The 25,225-nt window shown below is 35.1% G+C and overlaps 19 protein-coding genes and 2 pseudogenes across 21 annotated transcripts, besides 11 other annotated features; 13 read left to right on the top strand and 8 right to left on the bottom strand.

Annotated features, from left to right (window-relative positions):
• Nucleotides 1-3,782: part of a mobile genetic element that runs on past the window's edge.
• Nucleotides 8-1,243, top strand: TVAGG3_0297230 (uncharacterized protein; the record flags this gene model as incomplete). Its single annotated transcript, XM_051229380.1, has 1 exon — nucleotides 8-1,243. The coding sequence occupies one exon, from the start codon at nucleotides 8-10 to the stop codon at nucleotides 1,241-1,243; it is 1,236 nt and encodes a 411-aa protein (XP_051099110.1).
• On the top strand, nucleotides 1,279-1,698 carry TVAGG3_0297220 (protein of unknown function, DUF4108 family; the record flags this gene model as incomplete). The annotated part of the gene is made up of 1 exon (XM_051229379.1): nucleotides 1,279-1,698. The coding sequence occupies one exon, from the start codon at nucleotides 1,279-1,281 to the stop codon at nucleotides 1,696-1,698; it is 420 nt and encodes a 139-aa protein (XP_051099109.1).
• TVAGG3_0297210 (uncharacterized protein) lies at nucleotides 1,715-2,167 on the bottom strand (the record flags this gene model as incomplete). Its single annotated transcript, XM_051229378.1, has 1 exon — nucleotides 1,715-2,167. One exon carries the CDS (start codon nucleotides 2,165-2,167, stop codon nucleotides 1,715-1,717), a length of 453 nt encoding a protein of 150 aa, XP_051099108.1.
• Nucleotides 2,176-2,213: a terminal%2Cinverted (terminal inverted repeat of MuDR-5_TvMULE4 transposon ID:TVAGG3_0297200).
• Nucleotides 2,176-2,887: a mobile genetic element.
• Nucleotides 2,850-2,887: a terminal%2Cinverted (terminal inverted repeat of MuDR-5_TvMULE4 transposon ID:TVAGG3_0297200).
• Nucleotides 2,924-3,514, top strand: TVAGG3_0297190 (annotated as a pseudogene). The gene has a single exon. A coding segment is annotated over exon 1 (591 nt).
• Nucleotides 3,783-4,144: 362 nt separating the features above from the next.
• On the top strand, nucleotides 4,145-4,345 carry TVAGG3_0297170 (uncharacterized protein; the record flags this gene model as incomplete). The annotated part of the gene is made up of 1 exon (XM_051229377.1): nucleotides 4,145-4,345. One exon carries the CDS (start codon nucleotides 4,145-4,147, stop codon nucleotides 4,343-4,345), a length of 201 nt encoding a protein of 66 aa, XP_051099107.1.
• A 2,049-nt stretch (nucleotides 4,346-6,394) lies between these two features.
• On the bottom strand, nucleotides 6,395-6,805 carry TVAGG3_0297160 (protein ubiquitination; the record flags this gene model as incomplete). The annotated part of the gene is made up of 1 exon (XM_051229376.1): nucleotides 6,395-6,805. One exon carries the CDS (start codon nucleotides 6,803-6,805, stop codon nucleotides 6,395-6,397), a length of 411 nt encoding a protein of 136 aa, XP_051099106.1.
• Nucleotides 6,806-7,418: 613 nt separating this feature from the next.
• Nucleotides 7,419-7,631, top strand: TVAGG3_0297150 (uncharacterized protein; the record flags this gene model as incomplete). Its single annotated transcript, XM_051229375.1, has 1 exon — nucleotides 7,419-7,631. One exon carries the CDS (start codon nucleotides 7,419-7,421, stop codon nucleotides 7,629-7,631), a length of 213 nt encoding a protein of 70 aa, XP_051099105.1.
• A 22-nt stretch (nucleotides 7,632-7,653) lies between these two features.
• TVAGG3_0297140 lies at nucleotides 7,654-8,993 on the top strand (annotated as a pseudogene). Its single transcript has one exon. A coding segment is annotated over exon 1 (1,340 nt).
• A 48-nt stretch (nucleotides 8,994-9,041) lies between these two features.
• On the bottom strand, nucleotides 9,042-9,305 carry TVAGG3_0297130 (uncharacterized protein; the record flags this gene model as incomplete). Its single annotated transcript, XM_051229374.1, has 1 exon — nucleotides 9,042-9,305. One exon carries the CDS (start codon nucleotides 9,303-9,305, stop codon nucleotides 9,042-9,044), a length of 264 nt encoding a protein of 87 aa, XP_051099104.1.
• A 704-nt stretch (nucleotides 9,306-10,009) lies between these two features.
• Nucleotides 10,010-15,572: a mobile genetic element.
• On the bottom strand, nucleotides 10,681-11,208 carry TVAGG3_0297120 (protein of unknown function, DUF4107 family; the record flags this gene model as incomplete). The annotated part of the gene is made up of 1 exon (XM_051229373.1): nucleotides 10,681-11,208. One exon carries the CDS (start codon nucleotides 11,206-11,208, stop codon nucleotides 10,681-10,683), a length of 528 nt encoding a protein of 175 aa, XP_051099103.1.
• Nucleotides 11,434-11,754, bottom strand: TVAGG3_0297110 (uncharacterized protein; the record flags this gene model as incomplete). The annotated part of the gene is made up of 1 exon (XM_051229372.1): nucleotides 11,434-11,754. The coding sequence occupies one exon, from the start codon at nucleotides 11,752-11,754 to the stop codon at nucleotides 11,434-11,436; it is 321 nt and encodes a 106-aa protein (XP_051099102.1).
• Nucleotides 12,364-12,815, top strand: TVAGG3_0297100 (uncharacterized protein; the record flags this gene model as incomplete). Its single annotated transcript, XM_051229371.1, has 1 exon — nucleotides 12,364-12,815. A coding segment is annotated over one exon (452 nt), but the record flags the coding sequence as incomplete, so codon positions are not given.
• Nucleotides 13,217-13,246: a terminal%2Cinverted (terminal inverted repeat of MuDR-5_TvMULE4 transposon ID:TVAGG3_0297090).
• Nucleotides 13,217-14,651: a mobile genetic element.
• Nucleotides 14,637-14,674: a terminal%2Cinverted (terminal inverted repeat of MuDR-5_TvMULE4 transposon ID:TVAGG3_0297090).
• TVAGG3_0297080 (protein of unknown function, DUF4106 family) lies at nucleotides 14,652-15,502 on the top strand (the record flags this gene model as incomplete). The annotated part of the gene is made up of 1 exon (XM_051229370.1): nucleotides 14,652-15,502. A coding segment is annotated over one exon (851 nt), but the record flags the coding sequence as incomplete, so codon positions are not given.
• Nucleotides 15,573-15,934: 362 nt separating the features above from the next.
• TVAGG3_0297060 (uncharacterized protein) lies at nucleotides 15,935-16,135 on the top strand (the record flags this gene model as incomplete). The annotated part of the gene is made up of 1 exon (XM_051229369.1): nucleotides 15,935-16,135. One exon carries the CDS (start codon nucleotides 15,935-15,937, stop codon nucleotides 16,133-16,135), a length of 201 nt encoding a protein of 66 aa, XP_051099099.1.
• A 28-nt stretch (nucleotides 16,136-16,163) lies between these two features.
• Nucleotides 16,164-16,439, bottom strand: TVAGG3_0297050 (uncharacterized protein; the record flags this gene model as incomplete). Its single annotated transcript, XM_051229368.1, has 1 exon — nucleotides 16,164-16,439. The coding sequence occupies one exon, from the start codon at nucleotides 16,437-16,439 to the stop codon at nucleotides 16,164-16,166; it is 276 nt and encodes a 91-aa protein (XP_051099098.1).
• Nucleotides 16,440-18,851: 2,412 nt separating this feature from the next.
• TVAGG3_0297040 (uncharacterized protein) lies at nucleotides 18,852-19,148 on the top strand (the record flags this gene model as incomplete). The annotated part of the gene is made up of 1 exon (XM_051229367.1): nucleotides 18,852-19,148. The coding sequence occupies one exon, from the start codon at nucleotides 18,852-18,854 to the stop codon at nucleotides 19,146-19,148; it is 297 nt and encodes a 98-aa protein (XP_051099097.1).
• Nucleotides 19,149-19,170: 22 nt separating this feature from the next.
• TVAGG3_0297030 (uncharacterized protein) lies at nucleotides 19,171-19,755 on the top strand (the record flags this gene model as incomplete). Its single annotated transcript, XM_051229366.1, has 1 exon — nucleotides 19,171-19,755. One exon carries the CDS (start codon nucleotides 19,171-19,173, stop codon nucleotides 19,753-19,755), a length of 585 nt encoding a protein of 194 aa, XP_051099096.1.
• A 776-nt stretch (nucleotides 19,756-20,531) lies between these two features.
• Nucleotides 20,532-20,795, bottom strand: TVAGG3_0297020 (uncharacterized protein; the record flags this gene model as incomplete). The annotated part of the gene is made up of 1 exon (XM_051229365.1): nucleotides 20,532-20,795. The coding sequence occupies one exon, from the start codon at nucleotides 20,793-20,795 to the stop codon at nucleotides 20,532-20,534; it is 264 nt and encodes an 87-aa protein (XP_051099095.1).
• A 30-nt stretch (nucleotides 20,796-20,825) lies between these two features.
• TVAGG3_0297010 (uncharacterized protein) lies at nucleotides 20,826-21,080 on the top strand (the record flags this gene model as incomplete). The annotated part of the gene is made up of 1 exon (XM_051229364.1): nucleotides 20,826-21,080. A coding segment is annotated over one exon (255 nt), but the record flags the coding sequence as incomplete, so codon positions are not given.
• A 419-nt stretch (nucleotides 21,081-21,499) lies between these two features.
• Nucleotides 21,500-25,225: part of a mobile genetic element that runs on past the window's edge.
• On the bottom strand, nucleotides 23,329-23,802 carry TVAGG3_0297000 (uncharacterized protein; the record flags this gene model as incomplete). Its single annotated transcript, XM_051229363.1, has 1 exon — nucleotides 23,329-23,802. A coding segment is annotated over one exon (474 nt), but the record flags the coding sequence as incomplete, so codon positions are not given.
• Nucleotides 23,852-24,658, top strand: TVAGG3_0296990 (protein of unknown function, DUF4106 family; the record flags this gene model as incomplete). The annotated part of the gene is made up of 1 exon (XM_051229362.1): nucleotides 23,852-24,658. One exon carries the CDS (start codon nucleotides 23,852-23,854, stop codon nucleotides 24,656-24,658), a length of 807 nt encoding a protein of 268 aa, XP_051099092.1.
• Nucleotides 24,705-24,734: a terminal%2Cinverted (terminal inverted repeat of MuDR-5_TvMULE4 transposon ID:TVAGG3_0296980).
• Nucleotides 24,705-25,225: part of a mobile genetic element that runs on past the window's edge.

Genomic DNA, 25,225 nt, shown 5'->3' with positions numbered 1-25,225 from the left:
TATAAAAATGTACAGAATAGATGTTTCAGATTTTTATGACTTCCAAGCATTCAGAAATATGTGTCCATTTCGAGACTATAACAAAGCAGTCGAGAATTTGAAACGTTTAGTCATTTATGTCGACTCTGCCCCAGAATGTTATGTTATGAAAGAATGGGATGTAGTCTTTAACAAACCTAAAGCGACAATAGTTTCAGAACAAGAATGTAAACAGAAACTTAAGAAAATAAAAGTCGTACAAGTTGGTATGAAGATGTTAGATGCTTGGGATATCTTATTGTCAAAGTTAGAAGATTTTTCAGTTCGAGGTATAAAGTTCTATACACCATCTCCAAACTTCTATTCTATCTTCACTGGATATAAATATGAACAAGTAGAATGGAAAGAAAATATTATAGAAGCTTGGTTAGACCATGTCAAAGAAATTATATGCAATGGAAACGAAAAAGTTTATGAGTATATCTTATGTTGGTTTGCAAACATCTTACAACATCCAAGTGCTAAAAATGAAACTGCTCTCATTATAATTGGAAAACAAGGAACAGGTAAGAACACATTCTTTACAGATATCTTGTGCAAACTTTTAGAAGGTTATTCGAACCCTAATATGACAAACTTAGAAAACATCTGCGGTAAATTTAACTCTTCAATTGAGAATATGAAACTTATAGTATGTAACGAACTTCAAAGTATAGATACAACAAAAGTTTTAAACTCAGATGCTTTGAAGAGTCTTATAACAGACAAAGTTGGAGTTGTTGAAAGAAAGTATAAAGACCAAAGAGTTTGTGAGAATGTTGCAAACTTCATTATGGTTTCAAACAATGCTGTTCCGATGAAGTTAGAAAGTTCTGACAGAAGATATGTAGTTGTCAGAACGTCAGATTCTCATATGCAAGATACTGAATATTTTGACGCTTTGTCAGAATGTTTGACATCTGACTTTTACAACCACTTGTTCTCATATTTCATGACATTAGATATTTCAAAGTTCAACCCAAGACAAATTCCACATACCGAAGAGAGACAAACATTGTTAGAAGCAAACAAGAGTGTTTATGAACTGTTCATAGATGAAAGCGACTTTGTGTCATTAGATGAAAGGTCTTTATATGATGAATATAAACAATATTGTCAAGAGTATGGTTATATGGCAGCGTCTAAACGAACATTCTTGGCAAATGTCAAAAGTTTTTTAGACGTACAGAATGGTGTATATACAAAGAAAAATTTTTCTGAGTAAATTTTAAAAAAATATTTTTTTATTCTGAAGAAAAGATGACAAAATTCATCTCAGTAAACAAGTACATGTCAGGACTTAAAGAAGAACTAGAACCATTCGCTTATTTGAATGTTTACTTCTACCATTTTGAAAAGTCTTCATTCAGCAAAGTTTGGAACATCGAACCAGTTAAGTTTGCTATTGTGACTAAAAATGGTGCGAAATTTGAAGACTTAGACATAGAAGGTTTGTTAACAGTCAAAGAAAGTTTTGACAGAAGGTTTTCAAACCTTAAAGAAGGCAAAGCATACAAACTTGTTATACCTTATGAACCAAAGAAGACAGACGACTATGAATATTATGAGTCTAAAGTTGTAGAAGTTCAAGGTAAATTGGGTAAAAAGATTTTAGAGTCTAAGCCGGTGTTTGCTCCTAAAGAGGAAGAGAACATTGACATTGACCCAGAAATGTTCTAAAAATAAAATTTTATTTTTACATGTCAAATTTCTTCTTCGGTGGAACTGGCTCTGGTTCTTTCTTCTCTTCTTCTACTTTCTTTTCTTTATTTTCTCTCTTCTTCTTTTCTGGTGGAGTTATTCCAAATTTCTCCGAACCATATTTATGTAAAAGTTCTTTGTCCTTTAATAGCTCTTCTATTCTGTTTTCTATTTCATCTTCAAGAACAGCGCATGTGTCTTCTTTGCATTCTAAGAACTTTTGTTGGACTTCATCTTTCCAATCGGCGTCATCTCTGTCAACAAGTCTGTCATTGACAAATTTTAAGACTGCTCTTTGTAATGTTTTATGGTTCTTGTCATATTCCCAGAAACAGAACTTTAGAACAAATTCACCTGTCTTGTTTACACTATGTAAGATTTTATGGTCGACAGATGTTTTGCTGTCGAAAAGTTTGTCTCGAATATAGATAGCGAAATCGCTAGACATTTTTTAAAGAGAAAGGGACAGACTAGCCCATTGTCACTTTTTAATTTAGCAAATGAACGCTTATGGAGTGGAGTTTTTGGGTAAATCTGATTTGCTTATAAATGAAATAAAATCAAAAGAAACCATATTGGCATTATATTATGCAAAAATAAATGATCTTACTTAGTACTTTTAAAGTTAATTTCAGAAAAAATTTGACACAATGGTATCCGGCACATACAAGTGGTGTACAACCAAATCTTCGACTCGATGAACTTGTCATCGAGTTATATTCCAGTGTTGTTCCTTCATTCCTGATTAAGTTGCAAATTAAAGGTCTGGATTCAGAGAGAAGTGTTAAAGTTATCAAAAAAGTCACAAGAGATTTCGAAGAAATGACACAATTTAAAAAAGTCGAATGCATCAGTATGCTTGAAGCTGTTCAGAAAGGTCTGAAAAATGATACACTTGATCCCAACATTGTTTACTCAACATTAAAAATATTATTGCAAAGAAAACATTTGATTTAATAAACATTTAATTTATTATAATTAATTTTTTATTACAGTATAGTAAAAAATGCTATAAATAAATTATTATATTTTATTAAAATGTGACTTTTAATAGTAAGTGAATAAAATAAATCAGGAATTGGAAAGAAATAAGGTTAATTAAAAATAATGAAAATTACAAGTTTAAGGTTAATGAAAAAGTGACAATGGGCGAGTTTGTCCCCCACTCTTTTTAAAAGATAAAAATTTTAATTTTTCTAAAAATATGTTAGAAAAAAAGTTTGCTGACATTGACAAAAAATTTGTGAATGTTTTAAACAAGAACAAGAGGAAGTTGGAAATGCTCAGATAAAGCCTATACATGAAAAGTTCTTATTTGCCAGAATGGTATAACAGGTCTAATTGCACCACCTGGGTCGGGTAAGACTTTCACTTATCTTAAAATGGCTGCACAACAACAAGAACTAGATGAGAAGAACCCATTCTATGAGTTAGTTGTTATTTGTTCGACTTCTGGTCAATTTGACCAAACCGTCAATTCGTTCAAAGATATTATAAAGAAGTCTAAGTTAGTATGTATAAAGGATACTGAGTTGTTAGATTGGATAAAGAAGTACCAAAGAAGAGTTTTGAAATATAATGCTATAAATGAGTATATAAATTCTAAGTTTAAAGACCCAAATGAGGAAATGCAGAGAATATTAGAGAAGAAACACTTCAGAAACAAACAGAAAGAGATAGAATACATTTCGAAGAAATTGCAATCTTACGATTGGAAAACGTACCCTCATAGGTGTCTTCTTATCTTAGATGATTTCGCCTCTCATCCTTTGTTAAAGAATAGAGAACAAGACATGTGTCGAATTCTTAAGAAACTTAGGCACTTTAACATTTCAGTTGTCATTTGTGTACAGACAGCCAAGAGTTTAAGTAAGGATGTAAAGAGAATACTTACTGACATAATACTTTTCCCCGGATTGTCCGAAGACGATTTCATGGAACTTATGAAAGAGTCCATGGCAGGTAAGTTTGACAGACATGAACTATGGGAGAAGTATAAAGTCATACAAGACCCTCATACTTCTTTCAGAATTCATATCTACGCAAACAAAGTTCAAAATGTAAAAAGTCAAGCTTGAAAATTAAATGTTTAGTCTTAGTAAGATGGTAAATTCTTAAAGCAAATACCATTGCTGAGTTTTATGTACGTGAAGAGAAGTACAATGAATTCAATTACGAGTTGGAAAAAGTGACATTTTTTCATGTCCGAAGACTTGAAGGTGCAACACTTCCAAAATACCGACGAACTCAGAAGAGCAGCATGGCAGTATGTTCTTGACAACTTCTTTGAGTTCTCCAGGTACACCTTGGAAAATGCTGAAGAACTCCGACACAGAGAATTTGGAGAAATTGCAGTCCAATACTACCTTGAAAAACAAAGGGTAAAATAAGACTAAAAACTTAACGTTTAAAAAGTGACATTTTTATGAGCTCCGAGTCACCGAGAAAACTTGGTCAGATGTTAGCAGCTTACTTCCCTGAGGAGGATGGAAGCGTTACATACATAAGGTTCAAAAACAACGAACCTGGAATTGCGTACCAAATTCGCAATTACATGACCATGGAAGAGTACGAAAGGTTTCTACAAGAGAAACCAGCTCTAAACAACTCAGAAAAGAAAGAATAAAAAGTTTAACTCGTAATTGTTTATTTTTTTACTTGTATGGGCAAGCTGCAAGAATGAAGTCGACTATCTCAGTCTTTGTCTTGACCAGTTGGACTGCTCTTGTAAGCACGTCTGTTTTGCGGTCTCCAGCTGGTGTTTGACCTTCGTAATTGCGCATGTTCTTGAGTGCTCCAGCTGTAAATGGCTGTAAGATGAAGAGTCTCTCAGACTGCTTGAGGTAGTCGTCACGGTCACGAACCGAATCTGTGGTACGAGTCGAATTGGTCGACCTTAGGGAAGAGACTGAAAGCCTGTCATCTTCCATAGGGGCTGTGGCATAATCTTTGCGTAAACGGTTCAGACCTTCTTGAAAAAACCAGAATTTTCGAAAAAGTGACACCAACTATTAAAGTTATTTTATTACTAGATTTATTTACAAATTATAAGATAATATCATTAACAAAATATATTTTTAATATAAATAAAAAACTTTTTTTTATACAAAAAATTACAATCAATCGATAAATATTATAAAACATTTATTCCAAAAAGATTAAGTAATAGGTGGGATCCTGCATATAATATAATTTTATGTCATAAAGCTTACAAATTTTAGATGGACCACAGTGAGAATGTGAGTGGTTAATTTAAAGGTGGTCTGATAAAGATATCGAAGCTTACTCAACACAGCATGAAGCAGTTTCTAATACACAATCTTACTAGTGGTGTTTCGGTCGCCAGCGCTCTCATAGGGGTGCTGATTTCAAAAACCACTACTTCAAATTATTCAACAATACTCAATGCAGCATGAAGCAGCTACTACTGCTGTATCTTACTGGTAGCGTTTTGGTCGTTGGCTCTTGCACAGTCTCTCAGATTTTCAAAATTTTTTTTCAACACTATCTTGTTTCGCTCTCAGAAAGCTATCCTACAAAGACATCGAAGCTTACTCAACACAGCATGAAGCAGTTTCTAATACACAATCTTACTAGTGGTGTTTCGGTCGCCAGCGCTCTCATAGGGGTGCTGATTTCAAAAACCACTACTTCAAATTATTCAACAATACTCAATGCAGCATGAAGCAGCTACTACTGCTGTATCTTACTGGTAGCGTTTTGGTCGTTGGCTCTTGCACAGTCTCTCAGATTTTCAAAATTTTTTTTCAACACTATCTTGTTTCGCTCTCAGAAAGCTATCCTACAAAGACATCGAAGCTTACTCAACACAGCATGAAGCAGTTTCTAATACACAATCTTACTAGTGGTGTTTCGGTCGCCAGCGCTCTCATAGGGGTGCTGATTTCAAAAACCACTACTTCAAATTATTCAACAATACTCAATGCAGCATGAAGCAGCTACTACTGCTGTATCTTACTGGTAGCGTTTTGGTCGTTGGCTCTTGCACAGTCTCTCAGATTTTCAAAATTTTTTTCAACACTATCTTGTTTCGCTCTCAGAAAGCTATCCTACAAAGACATCGAAGCTTACTCAACACAGCATGAAGCAGTTTCTAATACACAATCTTACTAGTGGTGTTTCGGTCGCCAGCGCTCTCATAGGGGTGCTGATTTCAAAAACCACTACTTCAAATTATTCAACAATACTCAATGCAGCATGAAGCAGTTTCTAATAAATATATACATATATAAATATATACATATATAAATATAAATATACATATATAAATATAAATATACATATATAAATATAAATATACATATATAAATATAAATATACATATATAAATATAAATATACATATATAAATATAAATATACATATATAAATATAAATATACATATATAAATATAAATATACATATATAAATATAAATATACATATATAAATATAAATATAAATATAAATATACATATATAAATATAAATATACATATATAAATATAAATATACATATATAAATATAAATATACATATATAAATATAAATATAAATATACATATATAAATATAAATATACATATATAAATATAAATATACATATATAAATATAAATATACATATATATATATAAATATACATATATATATATAAATATATAAATAACTAAATATAATCAAAAAATAGTGTTTGGAAATTTAAGGTTAAGTGTCACTTTTTCTACTGTCACTTTTTCGTAAATTCTACCACACTCCCTTAGGGAAGAGACTGAAAGCCTGTCATCTTCCATAGGGGCTGTGGCATAATCTTTGCGTAAACGGTTCAGACCTTCTTCGAACTCTTGGTCTCTCTTCGATTGAGATTTGAATTGCTGGGGTGGAGCTTGCTGGAACAACCAAGGGTTGGGGAAGTAAGGCATAGGTTGAGGAGGGTAGTTCGGGAAGCCTTGTGGTGGGTAATAACCTTGAGGTGGAAATTGGTAGTAATTCGGAGGTACTTGCTGGAACTGAGGTTGCTGAGGAGACTGTTGTGGTTCTTTAGGTTCCTCTGGTTTGGGAAGGCATTCAGGAAGAGGAACGTCGGACATTCGTTTGTGGCTTAACCGTCGGACCACAACGATAAAAATCTCTGCTACTAGCAGTACTTTTACTGACAGTAGCAGTACTTTTACTGACAGTAGCAGTACTTTATCTGACAGTAGCAGTACTTTTTCTGACAGTAGCAATGGTCGAGGTCGAACCTACCGACGAGGCAATTTACCTAATTGAAATTAACGAGCTTGTTAAAGACTTCCTCAGGCAGAATGTAAAAGGCAAGCTTGTTAACGGTTGGATAACGGGAAGGGCTGCATTGAATCTCGAGACTTCGACCGGAATTCCAATTCAAATACCAGACGGGACAGCCTACGACGACATAAAGCAAGCAAAGAAGGAAGCCATTATAAAGTTCTTTGCCAAGCGTCCTTGGATACTACTTCCAAACAGAGAGAACCCTTTCCCAAGAATGAACCAAATTCTCAAGAGTCTTCTCCACTTCTCTGGTCAGCCGTTCTACATAACCTGTGAAGGCGACATCCAACCAATTCAGTAAACCTTAACGTTTAACTTCACTTTTTTTATGTTTTTACTCACACTCGTACTCAACAGGTTTGTGTACAACTATTTCAACTGTGAACCTTGTATTGACCGGTCTTCCTGTAAATGCAAGTTTGGTCAATACACAGTTTATGGTGGCAAGAAGGACAGTGGGAATGTTATTCTGACATCTGTTGTTGCGCTCGAGAGAGAATTGAAATTCCAGACCCGACACCAACAAGAACTCCAACACCAACACTCAAGTTGCCAAAGACTCATGTGAAGAAGAAGCCTTCTGGTAAGTTTCTTATAGCCATATACATGGCACGCTTTGAGTAAAAACATTTTTTTCATTTTTTGAATGAAGCAAGTTAAATTCGTCCCACACCAATCTCAATGGACCGATGAAGAGTTTCAAGCTATGGTTGAAGGTGTTGAGAACGACATAGACGGCGAACTTGAAGGAGCTCAAACCACAATTGCAACCAAAATTGCAGAAGTCAAGGAACAGATAGCTCCACTTAAGGCAACTAAAGCAACCCTTGACCTCATGGATAGTTACCGTTTAGATGTCAAGAGAGGAATAAGACAATTAAAATTGAAACTTCTAAACTACGAAGCTATACTCCAAAAGTTAGCAGAAATGAGAAGACTTTACCAGAGCTACTTACATGTAAGGGACTTACCTTCAAGCAGTCCGACCAAAGATGAATTTTCTGACATTGTCCCAATTTTGTCCGAAAGTCAGCTCAGATGTTTTGAACTGCTCCCAACATATCCAGAATATGAAAATTTGCCTGAACTCTTCCGCAATCTCAAAAAACGTTTTTTGGTTCTCATGTTCGAAACTTTTATCGGAAGAGACAACAAACGTTCAGAAGAAGAACAAGATATTATTTTAAACTTATTGTATGACTTAACTGTCATAACAAGCTTTTTGAAGTAAAACCGTCATTCTCAAACCACTTCATTTTTTCGATGTCCGAACAAGCACCGAAGCCAAACTCAATGGAAGATGTCCTTTCAAGGTTGCCAGACAAGCGCCCAATTCAAATTCAAATTGCCCAATTGAAAGCTCATCTGACAAACACCGTTAAGACTCTCCAAAGTAGTCTTATGTCAGAGATGAAGGGATTTAAAGGTGAGTTCCTCATGAACCAAGCTTCCAATGAAAAAGTCCTGAACGATTTCTCAGAATCGTTGCGCAATTACGAGAGAGAGAACCGAGACCTTGCCCGACTTATCTACCGTTTCTTCGAAGAGATAGACGCCATCTGGAAGGTACTCGGAAAGGACAGAACATGCAACACCGTACTTCGTGAGTACCAAATTGAAGAAGGAATTGTCGAGGAAGAAGAGAAACACGAAGAAGAAGAAGAGGAAGAAGAGAAATACGAAGAAGAAGAGGAAGAAGAGAAATACGAAGAAGAGGAAGTTTGGGCAACCCTTGTTGCCGATGACGCTTACGAAATTTCCCAACCCTACCCATACAAAATCCGCAACAGGGAGACCGGCAAGGTTCTTACCCCAGTTCTCAACAACTTGGGACACTTGAACCTTAACCTTCGGAATCGCGGTTCAATTTCCATGGGCAAGCTTGTCGCAATTCAATGGGTTCCAAATCCAGACAAGAAGACGAAGGTCAAACACATTGACGGTGACAAGCTCAACAACCGTAAAGAGAACCTCGAGTGGTTCTAAGAGTAAAAAAATTTATTTTAGGGGGAAACCCCAAGTAAATTTAGGTGTTTAGTTGGATAAGTAGGTTAAATTAATGGTAATTTGGAAAATTAGCTCCCGACCTTTGAATTGGGCTCTTTCGTTATCCCAGTTGCGTAGGAGGTCGTCCCAGAGGAGTTGGTAGAATTGCCAATTCAAGGACGATTTGTCCTCCCAGGCATTGAGGATGTACTGCTCGTAGAGTCTCATGACCTCTGCTTTGCACCAGACACCCTCTCCCTTGGAACGTAAGGCTTCTTCGAAGTGCTCGAATGCGATTGGCTGCTTGACCATCCGAAATGACACTTTTTGTCCGTTTGGTCAACGTTCGTGTCTCGTGCCATAGTCGACGAAAATACAGACAAACAGGTTATATATGAGTTTGAGACCAAGAATGGTGTAACTCGACCTGTCCGATTCAAAGACTCCGAGGGCGACCATGAAATTAAACGGAAATTAGCTAGGAAGGAATATAAAATGGACTGGTTGCCACCACCTCCACCACCTTTACCTGTTCCTCAAGTAAATAAGCCTTTCACGTTCCCAAGAATTCCCACATTTAAATTCAAATTCGAATAAAATTTTTTTATTTCATGCAATGTTTAACTATTTCACCATCTTCTTTAACACCCCCAGTACTTACGCTTGGAGAGGACATGAACTTCGGTGAAAATTTTGTCCAATTTGAATTGACCCATCTTTTCACCGACCACACCCATTTCAATGAGTTTGTTGTATCCTTCTTCGTTCGTCATGAGTGCGTCAATGTTCTCATAGTAAACCTTGACTTTGGATTGACTTCGGAGAAGAATTTGTTGTAGTTGTCAAGTACTGCCTTTGCGAACTGAGGGTAAGACCAATGTTCGACAATAGGTTTTAATGTGGTTACTAAGCCACTTTGACCTTGAGTGAATTCGTACTTCAAAACAAAAGGAGAAAACCTTTCAACAAAGTTGTCGACCTTCTCATAATGTTTACTCTTCATCTCTTGAGGTTTCTTAGTTAGTATACCTATCTTGCGTACGGTGGCACTGCGTTCCACCTTACCCAATATAACGGTTTTGACACTTTACAAAACCGTTAATGTATATTTTACAACACAAGCGATAACACTAATTTAACCTTAAATATTTACAAAGCCGCCAATTTCTTCACCTCACTAATGTAAAAAATAAACGTTCTGACTAACGTTCCCATTAATGTTCTCACTTACAAAAGTATTGCAACTCCTCCCATTGCTGTGCTTCACATAACAGCTCATAATCTTCTGACTCACTTTCTTCTTCATATAGGTCAAAGTCACTGTCATAATTAATGTTTATAAGTTTTGACAAAGCTAATGAAACACACTTACCGTTTGTATCTATTGCTTGTATATATCTTCCATAATGCTCTTTGTCATAAACGCTCAAACTAACTTTACCCTTTCTCCCTCGTATCTGATAGAATGTATTTTCACGAGGAACGAAGAACAAATTCTTGAACTCATGACCGTTGTAGTTTGTTATCTCAATAGTTTTCGTCATTTACATAAAAATAAAATAAAAATAAAATAAAAAATAAATGATATCACTACCTTCACGCGTATGAAAACATAGCACAAAAATAAATTTAGGTGAAGTGGTGAAATCTCACCTCTTTTTTCACCCGGTTTTTCACCCACTTGAATTCATTGCTTTATAACTCTCTTCCTTGGTTTCTTTTTAGTTGCTTTCTTTACGTCCGTCTCCAACTTGACTGTCTTTCTTCTTCGTCCATAATGATACCAGTTACTTCCACCAGTCAATGGGTCAAATGGTCTTTCGTAAGGGTTTCCATACATTCCATAAGGTCCGTATGGATATACCGCTGGTGGAGAAGAAACATTTTCTTTAGTTCCATCGACTCTATTTAAATGCATTGTTTCACCTTTCATCTGGTCATTAAAGTCTTTTGCGTGTTTTGCAAACTCATCGTCCTTTCCTAAAGCATTTTCTGACTCAGTCGCAACCAAATTGGATGCTTTATTTATGAGCCCTATTTTATTTAATCTTAACTTCTTTGCAACCCAGCCTCCAATCTTTCCTTTATTTGCGTCTAATGTCTTCGAAACTCTTCCTCCACTCATTTTATTTACTGCGTCATAAGCCCCAAGTGCTTTTGCTCCAAATGCTAATGCTTTTGTTCCCATTGCGCCTAAAGCTGCCCAAGCTACCATTTACACCATATTAAAATCATCTCTCTTCAATATTATCTCATAAAAGTTCTCGTTACTGGAGAAAGTCAATGAAACATAAACATTCTCACGGGCTTCACCCTCACCGCTTTGCGGTCTATCTAACTTCTTTCTTATCTCATCTATTCGCTTCAAAATGTCTGAACAATTGCTAACATCTTCTACAACAGTTATTTCATCATGAATGACTTTCAAGTACAAGCTCATTTAATATGCAATTAAAATCATCTCAATAATGAGTCCATCCTTTCCATCTTTAGGTAGCACAACATCTTTCATTGAAGAAGGTTCGACAAGTCTTATGTTAAACTTACTGACAAAGTTTGTTATACTATAATGCTTCGGTGGCGAATACATGTAGATTGAAAGACATAATATAGATTCTTCAGCAAATTCACTTATACTGGATTTTATAACAATGTTCTCACGAGACCAAACGCCACCAATTGACAATCTTGTAAGCAATCCTGCTGAACCTTCAACTGTAAACGTCGATGGTAACATTCCACGAAGGTCATCTATTGACATCTTTGAGTCACTGAATTTAAATATTTTCTTAAAGCAATCGTCATTATCTAACCATGCAATAGCTTTGAAGTTTTCATTCGAATATACATCTGCTTCATTAAATGTAAAACCTGACTTCTTTGCAGAGACGATTTTAAAATCTATTGCATTTGTTTCAAAATTATATGCTATGGTAACTTCTGAAGGTAATGGGTGTCCTTCTGCTATAAGTTGTTCTTTCAATACCGTTTGAAGCTTTGTGTTAAAAACTTTCATGCCATCTCCTGTATCTAAGTTCACATACACAGCAACAGGGAAACTATCTTGCTTCTTTGTTTCATCATTATATCTCAAAACATTAAAGTTCTTCAATAATATTGTTCTTCCTGCTGGAATACTTCTAACTTGTCTTATTTCAATAGCTTTCTCACCTCCTACATACTCTACCAGTGTCTTGGATATTCATAAGTATACTGACTTTCTTGAATTTTGGTTGGTTTCATCATAACGTGTTCATAGTATATCTTTATACTCTTGTCAGTTAGACTCGGTGCTATGTTCTGAATATTTCTGACTTGCATTTTTAGTGGAGATAAAATGAAGCATTTAATACATGACGTAGATGAAGACATGAATGAAACTACAGACAAACTTAACTCTTCTCTTATTCTTCCTTTCAGCAAAGATTATGAATTCTGTTCAAATGGTGTGTATTTCTATTGTGGAAAGATGGGTTCAGGAAAGACATTTAACCTCATTCGTCATATACTCATAACAGAGCGTTTAGGAAACGACTCTTACTATGACCAAATCATTGTATCAGCAACTTCAGACTCTATGGATTCAACAACGAAAACATTCATGAGTAAAGTTCAAGCATCTGTCGTTAAAGTTCCAGATAGCGAACTCATTGAATTTCTTCAACGTTACATTCGACGTAAGAGAAAATATTATGCTATTGTAGAGTTCATACAGTCAGGAATGCAAAAGACTTCAGAAGAGATGGAAAGAATTATTGACAAACACCACTTACGTCAGTACTCAGGAGTTTACGATATGAAACGACTTACAAACTACATTCTGTCAAAACTTTCAAAATACCCCTTCAAAAAGTATCCTTCAAATACTCTGCTCGTTTGTGACGACTTCGCCGGAAAAGGTTTAGTGTCAAAACCAGACTCACCATTAGCTAACATCATTACTAAAGTCAGACATTACCATTTAACTGTAGCAATACTTATGCAAACATGGCGTTTCCTTGCTTTAAACATAAAACGTCTCATAACTGACTTCGTTATAGGGTTGTTAAAAATATCAAAAATTCGCGTTTTGAAGACACCATGGTGTCTTATAATTTTCCCTTCCTTATTGGCGTGTAGAAATAAATGTGCCAATAGATTGAAGAAGAAGAATTGTTTTTCTCTTAATGAACTTTAATCCTTTTGATATAAGAATATTAAAAACATTAATATAATTTCGATTTGAGTAGGGGTAATTTTAGCTAAAAGTGACACACTTGTAAAAAGTGACACACCCGTGAAGGGTGTGATTACCGATCGGTAATTTCGACAGTTTAGAATTTAAAATTTTTTATGGAACTGTTGCGAGTTTCATAAAGAATTTAAGGAATATAAGCAAAGATTTGAATCAAAATCTTAGACCTAAGCCGCTCGATTCGCTCGCGGCTTCCGCGAATTACAGATCAGCAAAGATTTGAATCAAAATCTTCGAACTAAGCCGATCGCTTCGCTCGCGGCTTTCTTTATTATTTTAAATTTGCATATTTCCATCAAAAGTTCATAAGGTAAAAAATTTCGTTTATTTTTACTAAGAAAAAAAAGGTTTTTGATAATAAATTTATTTTATTTCGAAAAAGTAACAATAATCGTAAAAGGGTATTGATAGGCTTGCTAAAGTAACTAATTTTAGCTGTCAAATACTTTTGTATTTTGATGTAAATTAGTATAAATTTGTTTTTACTTTTATTTCGAAAAAGTAACAATAATCGTAAAAGGGTATTGATAGGCTTGCTAAAGTAACTAATTTTAGCTGTCAAATACTTTTGTATTTTGATGTAAATTAGTATAAATTTGTTTTTACTTTTATTTCGAAAAAGTAACAATAATCGTAAAAGGGTATTGATGGGCTTGCTAAAGTAACTAATTTTAGCTGTCAAATACTTTTGTATTTTGAAGTAAATTAGTATAAATTTGTTTTTACTTTTATTTGAGAAAGGGACAGACTAGCCCATTGTCACTTTTTAATTTAGCAAATGAACGCTTATGGAGTGGAGTTTTTGGGTAAATCTGATTTGCTTATAAATGAAATAAAATCAAAAGAAACCATATTGGCATTATATTATGCAAAAATAAATGATCTTACTTAGTACTTTTAAAGTTAATTTCAGAAAAAATTTGACACAATGGTATCCGGCACATACAAGTGGTGTACAACCAAATCTTCGACTCGATGAACTTGTCATCGAGTTATATTCCAGTGTTGTTCCTTCATTCCTGATTAAGTTGCAAATTAAAGGTCTGGATTCAGAGAGAAGTGTTAAAGTTATCAAAAAAGTCACAAGAGATTTCGAAGAAATGACACAATTTAAAAAAGTCGAATGCATCAGTATGCTTGAAGCTGTTCAGAAAGGTCTGAAAAATGATACACTTGATCCCAACATTGTTTACTCAACATTAAAAATATTATTGCAAAGAAAACATTTGATTTAATAAACATTTAATTTATTATAATTAATTTTTTATTACAGTATAGTAAAAAATGCTATAAATAAATTATTATATTTTATTAAAATGTGACTTTTAATAGTAAGTGAATAAAATAAATCAGGAATTGGGAAAGAAATAAGGTTAATTAAAAATAATGAAAATTACAAGTTTAAGGTTAATGAAAAAGTGACAATGGGCGAGTTTGTCCCCCACTCTTTTTTAAAAGATAAAAATTTTAATTTTTCTAAAAATATGTTAGAAAAAAAGTTTGCTGACATTGACAAAAAATTTGTGAATGTTTTAAACAAGAACAAGAGGAAGTTGGAAAATGCTCAGATAAAGCCTATACATGAAAAGTTCTTATTTGCCCAGAATGGTATAACAGGTCTAATTGCACCACCTGGGTCGGGTAAGACTTTCACTTATCTTAAAATGGCTGCACAACAACAAGAACTAGATGAGAAGAACCCATTCTATGAGTTAGTTGTTATTTGTTCGACTTCTGGTCAATTTGACCAAACCGTCAATTCGTTCAAAGATATTATAAAGAAGTCTAAGTTAGTATGTATAAAGGATACTGAGTTGTTAGATTGGATAAAGAAGTACCAAAGAAGAGTTTTGAAATATAATGCTATAAATGAGTATATAAATTCTAAGTTTAAAGACCCAAATGAGGAAATGCAGAGAATATTAGAGAAGAAACACTTCAGAAACAAACAGAAAGAGATAGAATACATTTCGAAGAAATTGCAATCTTACGATTGGAAAACGTACCCTCATAGGTGTCTTCTTATCTTAGATGATTTCGCCTCTCATCCTTTGTTAAAGAATAGAGAACAAGACATGTGTCGAATTCTTAAGAAACTTAGGCACTTTAACATTTCAGTTGTCATTTGTGTACAGACAGCCAAGAGTTTAAGTAAGGATGTAAAGAGAATACTTACTGACATAATACTTTTCCCCGGATTGTCCGAAGACGATTTCATGGAACTTATGAAAGAGTCCATGGCAGGTAAGTTTGACAGACATGAACTATGGGAGAAGTATAAAGTCATACAAGACCCTCATACTTCTTTCAGAATTCATATCTACGCAAACAAAGTTCAAAATGTAAAAAGTCAAGCTTGAAAATTAAATGTTTAGTCTTAGTAAGATGGTAAATTCTTAAAGCAAATACCATTGCTGAGTTTTATGTACGTGAAGAGAAGTACAATGAATTCAATTACGAGTTGGAAAAAGTGACATTTTTTCATGTCCGAAGACTTGAAGGTGCAACACTTCCAAAATACCGACGAACTCAGAAGAGCAGCATGGCAGTATGTTCTTGACAACTTCTTTGAGTTCTCCAGGTACACCTTGGAAAATGCTGAAGAACTCCGACACAGAGAATTTGGAGAAATTGCAGTCCAATACTACCTTGAAAAACAAAGGGTAAAATAAGACTAAAAACTTAACGTTTAAAAAGTGACATTTTTATGAGCTCCGAGTCACCGAGAAAACTTGGTCAGATGTTAGCAGCTTACTTCCCTGAGGAGGATGGAAGCGTTACATACATAAGGTTCAAAAACAACGAACCTGGAATTGCGTACCAAATTCGCAATTACATGACCATGGAAGAGTACGAAAGGTTTCTACAAGAGAAACCAGCTCTAAACAACTCAGAAAAGAAAGAATAAAAAGTTTAACTCGTAATTGTTTATTTTTTTACTTGTATGGGCAAGCTGCAAGAATGAAGTCGACTATCTCAGTCTTTGTCTTGACCAGTTGGACTGCTCTTGTAAGCACGTCTGTTTTGCGGTCTCCAGCTGGTGTTTGACCTTCGTAATTGCGCATGTTCTTGAGTGCTCCAGCTGTAAATGGCTGTAAGATGAAGAGTCTCTCAGACTGCTTGAGGTAGTCGTCACGGTCACGAACCGAATCTGTGGTACGAGTCGAATTGGTCGACCTTAGGGAAGAGACTGAAAGCCTGTCATCTTCCATAGGGGCTGTGGCATAATCTTTGCGTAAACGGTTCAGACCTTCTTGAAAAAACCAGAATTTTCGAAAAAGTGACACCAACTATTAAAGTTATTTTATTACTAGATTTATTTACAAATTATAAGATAATATCATTAACAAAATATATTTTTAATATAAATAAAAAACTTTTTTTATACAAAAAATTACAATCAATCGATAAATATTATAAAACATTTATTCCAAAAAGATTAAGTAATAGGTGGGATCCTGCATATAATATAATTTTATGTCATAAAGCTTACAAATTTTAGATGGACCACAGTGAGAATGTGAGTGGTTAATTTAAAGGTGGTCTGATAAAGATATCGAAGCTTACTCAACACAGCATGAAGCAGTTTCTAATACACAATCTTACTAGTGGTGTTTCGGTCGCCAGCGCTCTCATAGGGGTGCTGATTTCAAAAACCACTACTTCAAATTATTCAACAATACTCAATGCAGCATGAAGCAGCTACTACTGCTGTATCTTACTGGTAGCGTTTTGGTCGTTGGCTCTTGCACAGTCTCTCAGATTTTCAAAATTTTTTTTCAACACTATCTTGTTTCGCTCTCAGAAAGCTATCCTACAAAGACATCGAAGCTTACTCAACACAGCATGAAGCAGTTTCTAATACACAATCTTACTAGTGGTGTTTCGGTCGCCAGCGCTCTCATAGGGGTGCTGATTTCAAAAACCACTACTTTCAAATTATTCAACAATACTCAATGCAGCATGAAGCAGCTACTACTGCTGTATCTTACTGGTAGCGTTTTGGTCGTTGGCTCTTGCACAGTCTCTCAGATTTTCAAAATTTTTTTCAACACTATCTTGTTTCGCTCTCAGAAAGCTATCCTACAAAGACATCGAAGCTTACTCAACACAGCATGAAGCAGTTTCTAATACACAATCTTACTAGTGGTGTTTCGGTCGCCAGCGCTCTCATAGGGGTGCTGATTTCAAAAACCACTACTTCAAATTATTCAACAATACTCAATGCAGCATGAAGCAGTTTCTAATAAATATATACATATATAAATATATACATATATAAATATAAATATACATATATAAATATAAATATACATATATAAATATAAATATACATATATAAATATAAATATACATATATAAATATAAATATACATATATAAATATAAATATACATATATAAATATAAATATACATATATAAATATAAATATACATATATAAATATAAATATACATATATAATATAAATAATATAATATAAATATACATATATAATATATAATATACATATATAAATATAAATATACATATATAAATATAATATACATATATAAATATATATAAATATACATATATAAATATAAATATACATATATAAATATAAATATACATATATAAATATAAATATACATATATATATATAATATACATATATATATATAAATATATAATAACTAAATATAATCAAAAAATAGTGTTTGGAAATTTAAGGTTAAGTGTCACTTTTTCTACTGTCACTTTTTCGTAAATTCTACCACACTCCTTAGGGAAGAGACTGAAAGCCTGTCATCTTCCATAGGGGCTGTGGCATAATCTTTGCGTAAACGGTTCAGACCTTCTTCGAACTCTTGGTCTCTCTTCGATTGAGATTTGAATTGCTGGGGTGGAGCTTGCTGGAACAACCAAGGGTTGGGGAAGTAAGGCATAGGTTGAGGAGGGTAGTTCGGGAAGCCTTGTGGTGGGTAATAACCTTGAGGTGGAAATTGGTAGTAATTCGGAGGTACTTGCTGGAACTGAGGTTGCTGAGGAGACTGTTGTGGTTCTTTAGGTTCCTCTGGTTTGGGAAGGCATTCAGGAAGAGGAACGTCGGACATTCGTTTGTGGCTTAACCGTCGGACCACAACGATAAAAATCTCTGCTACTAGCAGTACTTTTACTGACAGTAGCAGTACTTTTACTGACAGTAGCAGTACTTTATCTGACAGTAGCAGTACTTTTTCTGACAGTAGCAATGGTCGAGGTCGAACCTACCGACGAGGCAATTTACCTAATTGAAATTAACGAGCTTGTTAAAGACTTCCTCAGGCAGAATGTAAAAGGCAAGCTTGTTAACGGTTGGATAACGGGAAGGGCTGCATTGAATCTCGAGACTTCGACCGGAATTCCAATTCAAATACCAGACGGGACAGCCTACGACGACATAAAGCAAGCAAAGAAGGAAGCCATTATAAAGTTCTTTGCCAAGCGTCCTTGGATACTACTTCCAAACAGAGAGAACCCTTTCCCAAGAATGAACCAAATTCTCAAGAGTCTTCTCCACTTCTCTGGTCAGCCGTTCTACATAACCTGTGAAGGCGACATCCAACCAATTCAGTAAACCTTAACGTTTAACTTCACTTTTTTTATGTTTTTACTCACACTCGTACTCAACAGGTTTGTGTACAACTATTTCAACTGTGAACCTTGTATTGACCGGTCTTCCTGTAAATGCAAGTTTGGTCAATACACAGTTTATGGTGGCAAGAAGGACAGTGGGGAATGTTATTCTGACATCTGTTGTTGCGCTCGAGAGAGAATTGAAATTCCAGACCCGACACCAACAAGAACTCCAACACCAACACTCAAGTTGCCAAAGACTCATGTGAAGAAGAAGCCTTCTGGTAAGTTTCTTATAGCCATATACATGGCACGCTTTGAGTAAAAACATTTTTTTCATTTTTTGAATGAAGCAAGTTAAATTCGTCCCACACCAATCTCAATGGACCGATGAAGAGTTTCAAGCTATGGTTGAAGGTGTTGAGAACGACATAGACGGCGAACTTGAAGGAGCTCAAACCACAATTGCAACCAAAATTGCAGAAGTCAAGGAACAGATAGCTCCACTTAAGGCAACTAAAGCAACCCTTGACCTCATGGATAGTTACCGTTTAGATGTCAAGAGAGGAATAAGACAATTAAAATTGAAACTTCTAAACTACGAAGCTATACTCCAAAAGTTAGCAGAAATGAGAAGACTTTACCAGAGCTACTTACATGTAAGGGACTTACCTTCAAGCAGTCCGACCAAAGATGAATTTTCTGACATTGTCCCAATTTTGTCCGAAAGTCAGCTCAGATGTTTTGAACTGCTCCCAACATATCCAGAATATGAAAATTTGCCTGAACTCTTCCGCAATCTCAAAAAACGTTTTTTGGTTCTCATGTTCGAAACTTTTATCGGAAGAGACAACAAACGTTCAGAAGAAGAACAAGATATTATTTTAAACTTATTGTATGACTTAACTGTCATAACAAGCTTTTTGAAGTAAAACCGTCATTCTCAAACCACTTCATTTTTTCGATGTCCGAACAAGCACCGAAGCCAAACTCAATGGAAGATGTCCTTTCAAGGTTGCCAGACAAGCGCCCAATTCAAATTCAAATTGCCCAATTGAAAGCTCATCTGACAAACACCGTTAAGACTCTCCAAAGTAGTCTTATGTCAGAGATGAAGGGATTTAAAGGTGAGTTCCTCATGAACCAAGCTTCCAATGAAAAAGTCCTGAACGATTTCTCAGAATCGTTGCGCAATTACGAGAGAGAGAACCGAGACCTTGCCCGACTTATCTACCGTTTCTTCGAAGAGATAGACGCCATCTGGAAGGTACTCGGAAAGGACAGAACATGCAACACCGTACTTCGTGAGTACCAAATTGAAGAAGGAATTGTCGAGGAAGAAGAGAAACACGAAGAAGAAGAAGAGGAAGAAGAGAAATACGAAGAAGAGGAAGTTTGGGCAACCCTTGTTGCCGATGACGCTTACGAAATTTCCCAACCCTACCCATACAAAATCCGCAACAGGGAGACCGGCAAGGTTCTTACCCCAGTTCTCAACAACTTGGGACACTTGAACCTTAACCTTCGGAATCGCGGTTCAATTTCCATGGGCAAGCTTGTCGCAATTCAATGGGTTCCAAATCCAGACAAGAAGACGAAGGTCAAACACATTGACGGTGACAAGCTCAACAACCGTAAAGAGAACCTCGAGTGGTTCTAAGAGTAAAAAAATTTATTTTAGGGGGAAACCCCAAGTAAATTTAGGTGTTTAGTTGGATAAGTAGGTTAAATTAATGGTAATTTGGAAAATTAGCTCCCGACCTTTGAATTGGGCTCTTTCGTTATCCCAGTTGCGTAGGAGGTCGTCCCAGAGGAGTTGGTAGAATTGCCAATTCAAGGACGATTTGTCCTCCCAGGCATTGAGGATGTACTGCTCGTAGAGTCTCATGACCTCTGCTTTGCACCAGACACCCTCTCCCTTGGAACGTAAGGCTTCTTCGAAGTGCTCGAATGCGATTGGCTGCTTGACCATCCGAAATGACACTTTTTGTCCGTTTGGTCAACGTTCGTGTCTCGTGCCATAGTCGACGAAAATACAGACAAACAGGTTATATATGAGTTTGAGACCAAGAATGGTGTAACTCGACCTGTCCGATTCAAAGACTCCGAGGGCGACCATGAAATTAAACGGAAATTAGCTAGGAAGGAATATAAAATGGACTGGTTGCCACCACCTCCACCACCTTTACCTGTTCCTCAAGTAAATAAGCCTTTCACGTTCCCAAGAATTCCCACATTTAAATTCAAATTCGAATAAAATTTTTTTATTTCATGCAATGTTTAACTATTTCACCATCTTCTTTAACACCCCCAGTACTTACGCTTGGAGAGGACATGAACTTCGGTGAAAATTTTGTCCAATTTGAATTGACCCATCTTTTCACCGACCACACCCATTTCAATGAGTTTGTTGTATCCTTCTTCGTTCGTCATGAGTGCGTCAATGTTCTCATAGTAAACCTTGACTTTGGATTGACTTCGGAGAAGAATTTGTTGTAGTTGTCAAGTACTGCCTTTGCGAACTGAGGGTAAGACCAATGTTCGACAATAGGTTTTAATGTGGTTACTAAGCCACTTTGACCTTGAGTGAATTCGTACTTCAAAACAAAAGGAGAAAACCTTTCAACAAAGTTGTCGACCTTCTCATAATGTTTACTCTTCATCTCTTGAGGTTTCTTAGTTAGTATACCTATCTTGCGTACGGTGGCACTGCGTTCCACCTTACCCAATATAACGGTTTTGACACTTTACAAAACCGTTAATGTATATTTTACAACACAAGCGATAACACTAATTTAACCTTAAATATTTACAAAGCCGCCAATTTCTTCACCTCACTAATGTAAAAAATAAACGTTCTGACTAACGTTCCCATTAATGTTCTCACTTACAAAAGTATTGCAACTCCTCCCATTGCTGTGCTTCACATAACAGCTCATAATCTTCTGACTCACTTTCTTCTTCATATAGGTCAAAGTCACTGTCATAATTAATGTTTATAAGTTTTGACAAAGCTAATGAAACACACTTACCGTTTGTATCTATTGCTTGTATATATCTTCCATAATGCTCTTTGTCATAAACGCTCAAACTAACTTTACCCTTTCTCCCTCGTATCTGATAGAATGTATTTTCACGAGGAACGAAGAACAAATTCTTGAACTCATGACCGTTGTAGTTTGTTATCTCAATAGTTTTCGTCATTTACATAAAAATAAAATAAAAATAAATAAAAAATAAATGATATCACTACCTTCACGCGTATGAAAACATAGCACAAAAATAAATTTAGGTGAAGTGGTGAAATCTCACCTCTTTTTCACCCGGTTTTTCACCCACTTGAATTCATTGCTTTATAACTCTCTTCCTTGGTTTCTTTTTAGTTGCTTTCTTTACGTCCGTCTCCAACTTGACTGTCTTTCTTCTTCGTCCATAATGATACCAGTTACTTCCACCAGTCAATGGGTCAAATGGTCTTTCGTAAGGGTTTCCATACATTCCATAAGGTCCGTATGGATATACCGCTGGTGGAGAAGAAACATTTTCTTTAGTTCCATCGACTCTATTTAAATGCATTGTTTCACCTTTCATCTGGTCATTAAAGTCTTTTGCGTGTTTTGCAAACTCATCGTCCTTTCCTAAAGCATTTTCTGACTCAGTCGCAACCAAATTGGATGCTTTATTTATGAGCCCTATTTTATTTAATCTTAACTTCTTTGCAACCCAGCCTCCAATCTTTCCTTTATTTGCGTCTAATGTCTTCGAAACTCTTCCTCCACTCATTTTATTTACTGCGTCATAAGCCCAAGTGCTTTTGCTCCAAATGCTAATGCTTTTGTTCCCATTGCGCCTAAAGCTGCCCAAGCTACCATTTACACCATATTAAAATCATCTCTCTTCAATATTATCTCATAAAAGTTCTCGTTACTGGAGAAAGTCAATGAAACATAAACATTCTCACGGGCTTCACCCTCACCGCTTTGCGGTCTATCTAACTTCTTTCTTATCTCATCTATTCGCTTCAAAATGTCTGAACAATTGCTAACATCTTCTACAACAGTTATTTCATCATGAATGACTTTCAAGTACAAGCTCATTTAATATGCAATTAAAATCATCTCAATAATGAGTCCATCCTTTCCATCTTTAGGTAGCACAACATCTTTCATTGAAGAAGGTTCGACAAGTCTTATGTTAAACTTACTGACAAAGTTTGTTATACTATAATGCTTCGGTGGCGAATACATGTAGATTGAAAGACATAATATAGATTCTTCAGCAAATTCACTTATACTGGATTTTATAACAATGTTCTCACGAGACCAAACGCCACCAATTGACAATCTTGTAAGCAATCCTGCTGAACCTTCAACTGTAAACGTCGATGGTAACATTCCACGAAGGTCATCTATTGACATCTTTGAGTCACTGAATTTAAATATTTTCTTAAAGCAATCGTCATTATCTAACCATGCAATAGCTTTGAAGTTTTCATTCGAATATACATCTGCTTCATTAAATGTAAAACCTGACTTCTTTGCAGAGACGATTTTAAAATCTATTGCATTTGTTTCAAAATTATATGCTATGGTAACTTCTGAAGGTAATGGGTGTCCTTCTGCTATAAGTTGTTCTTTCAATACCGTTTGAAGCTTTGTGTTAAAAACTTTCATGCCATCTCCTGTATCTAAGTTCACATACACAGCAACAGGGAAACTATCTTGCTTCTTTGTTTCATCATTATATCTCAAAACATTAAAGTTCTTCAATAATATTGTTCTTCCTGCTGGAATACTTCTAACTTGTCTTATTTCAATAGCTTTCTCACCTCCTACATACTCTACCCAGTGTCTTGGATATTCATAAGTATACTGACTTTCTTGAATTTTGGTTGGTTTCATCATAACGTGTTCATAGTATATCTTTATACTCTTGTCAGTTAGACTCGGTGCTATGTTCTGAATATTTCTGACTTGCATTTTTAGTGGAGATAAAATGAAGCATTTAATACATGACGTAGATGAAGACATGAATGAAACTACAGACAAACTTAACTCTTCTCTTATTCTTCCTTTCAGCAAAGATTATGAATTCTGTTCAAATGGTGTGTATTTCTATTGTGGAAAGATGGGTTCAGGAAAGACATTTAACCTCATTCGTCATATACTCATAACAGAGCGTTTAGGAAACGACTCTTACTATGACCAAATCATTGTATCAGCAACTTCAGACTCTATGGATTCAACAACGAAAACATTCATGAGTAAAGTTCAAGCATCTGTCGTTAAAGTTCCAGATAGCGAACTCATTGAATTTCTTCAACGTTACATTCGACGTAAGAGAAAATATTATGCTATTGTAGAGTTCATACAGTCAGGAATGCAAAAGACTTCAGAAGAGATGGAAAGAATTATTGACAAACACCACTTACGTCAGTACTCAGGAGTTTACGATATGAAACGACTTACAAACTACATTCTGTCAAAACTTTCAAAATACCCCTTCAAAAAGTATCCTTCAAATACTCTGCTCGTTTGTGACGACTTCGCCGGAAAAGGTTTAGTGTCAAAACCAGACTCACCATTAGCTAACATCATTACTAAAGTCAGACATTACCATTTAACTGTAGCAATACTTATGCAAACATGGCGTTTCCTTGCTTTAAACATAAAACGTCTCATAACTGACTTCGTTATAGGGTTGTTAAAAATATCAAAAATTCGCGTTTTGAAGACACCATGGTGTCTTATAATTTTCCCTTCCTTATTGGCGTGTAGAAATAAATGTGCCAATAGATTGAAGAAGAAGAATTGTTTTTCTCTTAATGAACTTTAATCCTTTTGATATAAGAATATTAAAAACATTAATATAATTTCGATTTGAGTAGGGGTAATTTTAGCTAAAAGTGACACACTTGTAAAAAGTGACACACCCGTGAAGGGTGTGATTACCGATCGGTAATTTCGACAGTTTAGAATTTAAAATTTTTTATGGAACTGTTGCGAGTTTCATAAAGAATTTAAGGAATATAAGCAAAGATTTGAATCAAAATCTTAGACCTAAGCCGCTCGATTCGCTCGCGGCTTCCGCGAATTACAGATCAGCAAAGATTTGAATCAAAATCTTCGAACTAAGCCGATCGCTTCGCTCGCGGCTTTCTTTATTATTTTAAATTTGCATATTTCCATCAAAAGTTCATAAGGTAAAAAATTTCGTTTATTTTTACTAAGAAAAAAAAGGTTTTTGATAATAAATTTATTTTATTTCGAAAAAGTAACAATAATCGTAAAAGGGTATTGATAGGCTTGCTAAAGTAACTAATTTTAGCTGTCAAATACTTTTGTATTTTGATGTAAATTAGTATAAATTTGTTTTTACTTTTATTTCGAAAAAGTAACAATA

The sequence above is a fragment of the Trichomonas vaginalis genome, chromosome V, assembly GCF_026262505.1.
Source record: "Trichomonas vaginalis G3 chromosome V, whole genome shotgun sequence".
Taxonomy (NCBI): Eukaryota; Parabasalia; order Trichomonadida; family Trichomonadidae; genus Trichomonas; species Trichomonas vaginalis.
This window is presented reverse-complemented; position numbering and strand designations above follow the sequence as displayed.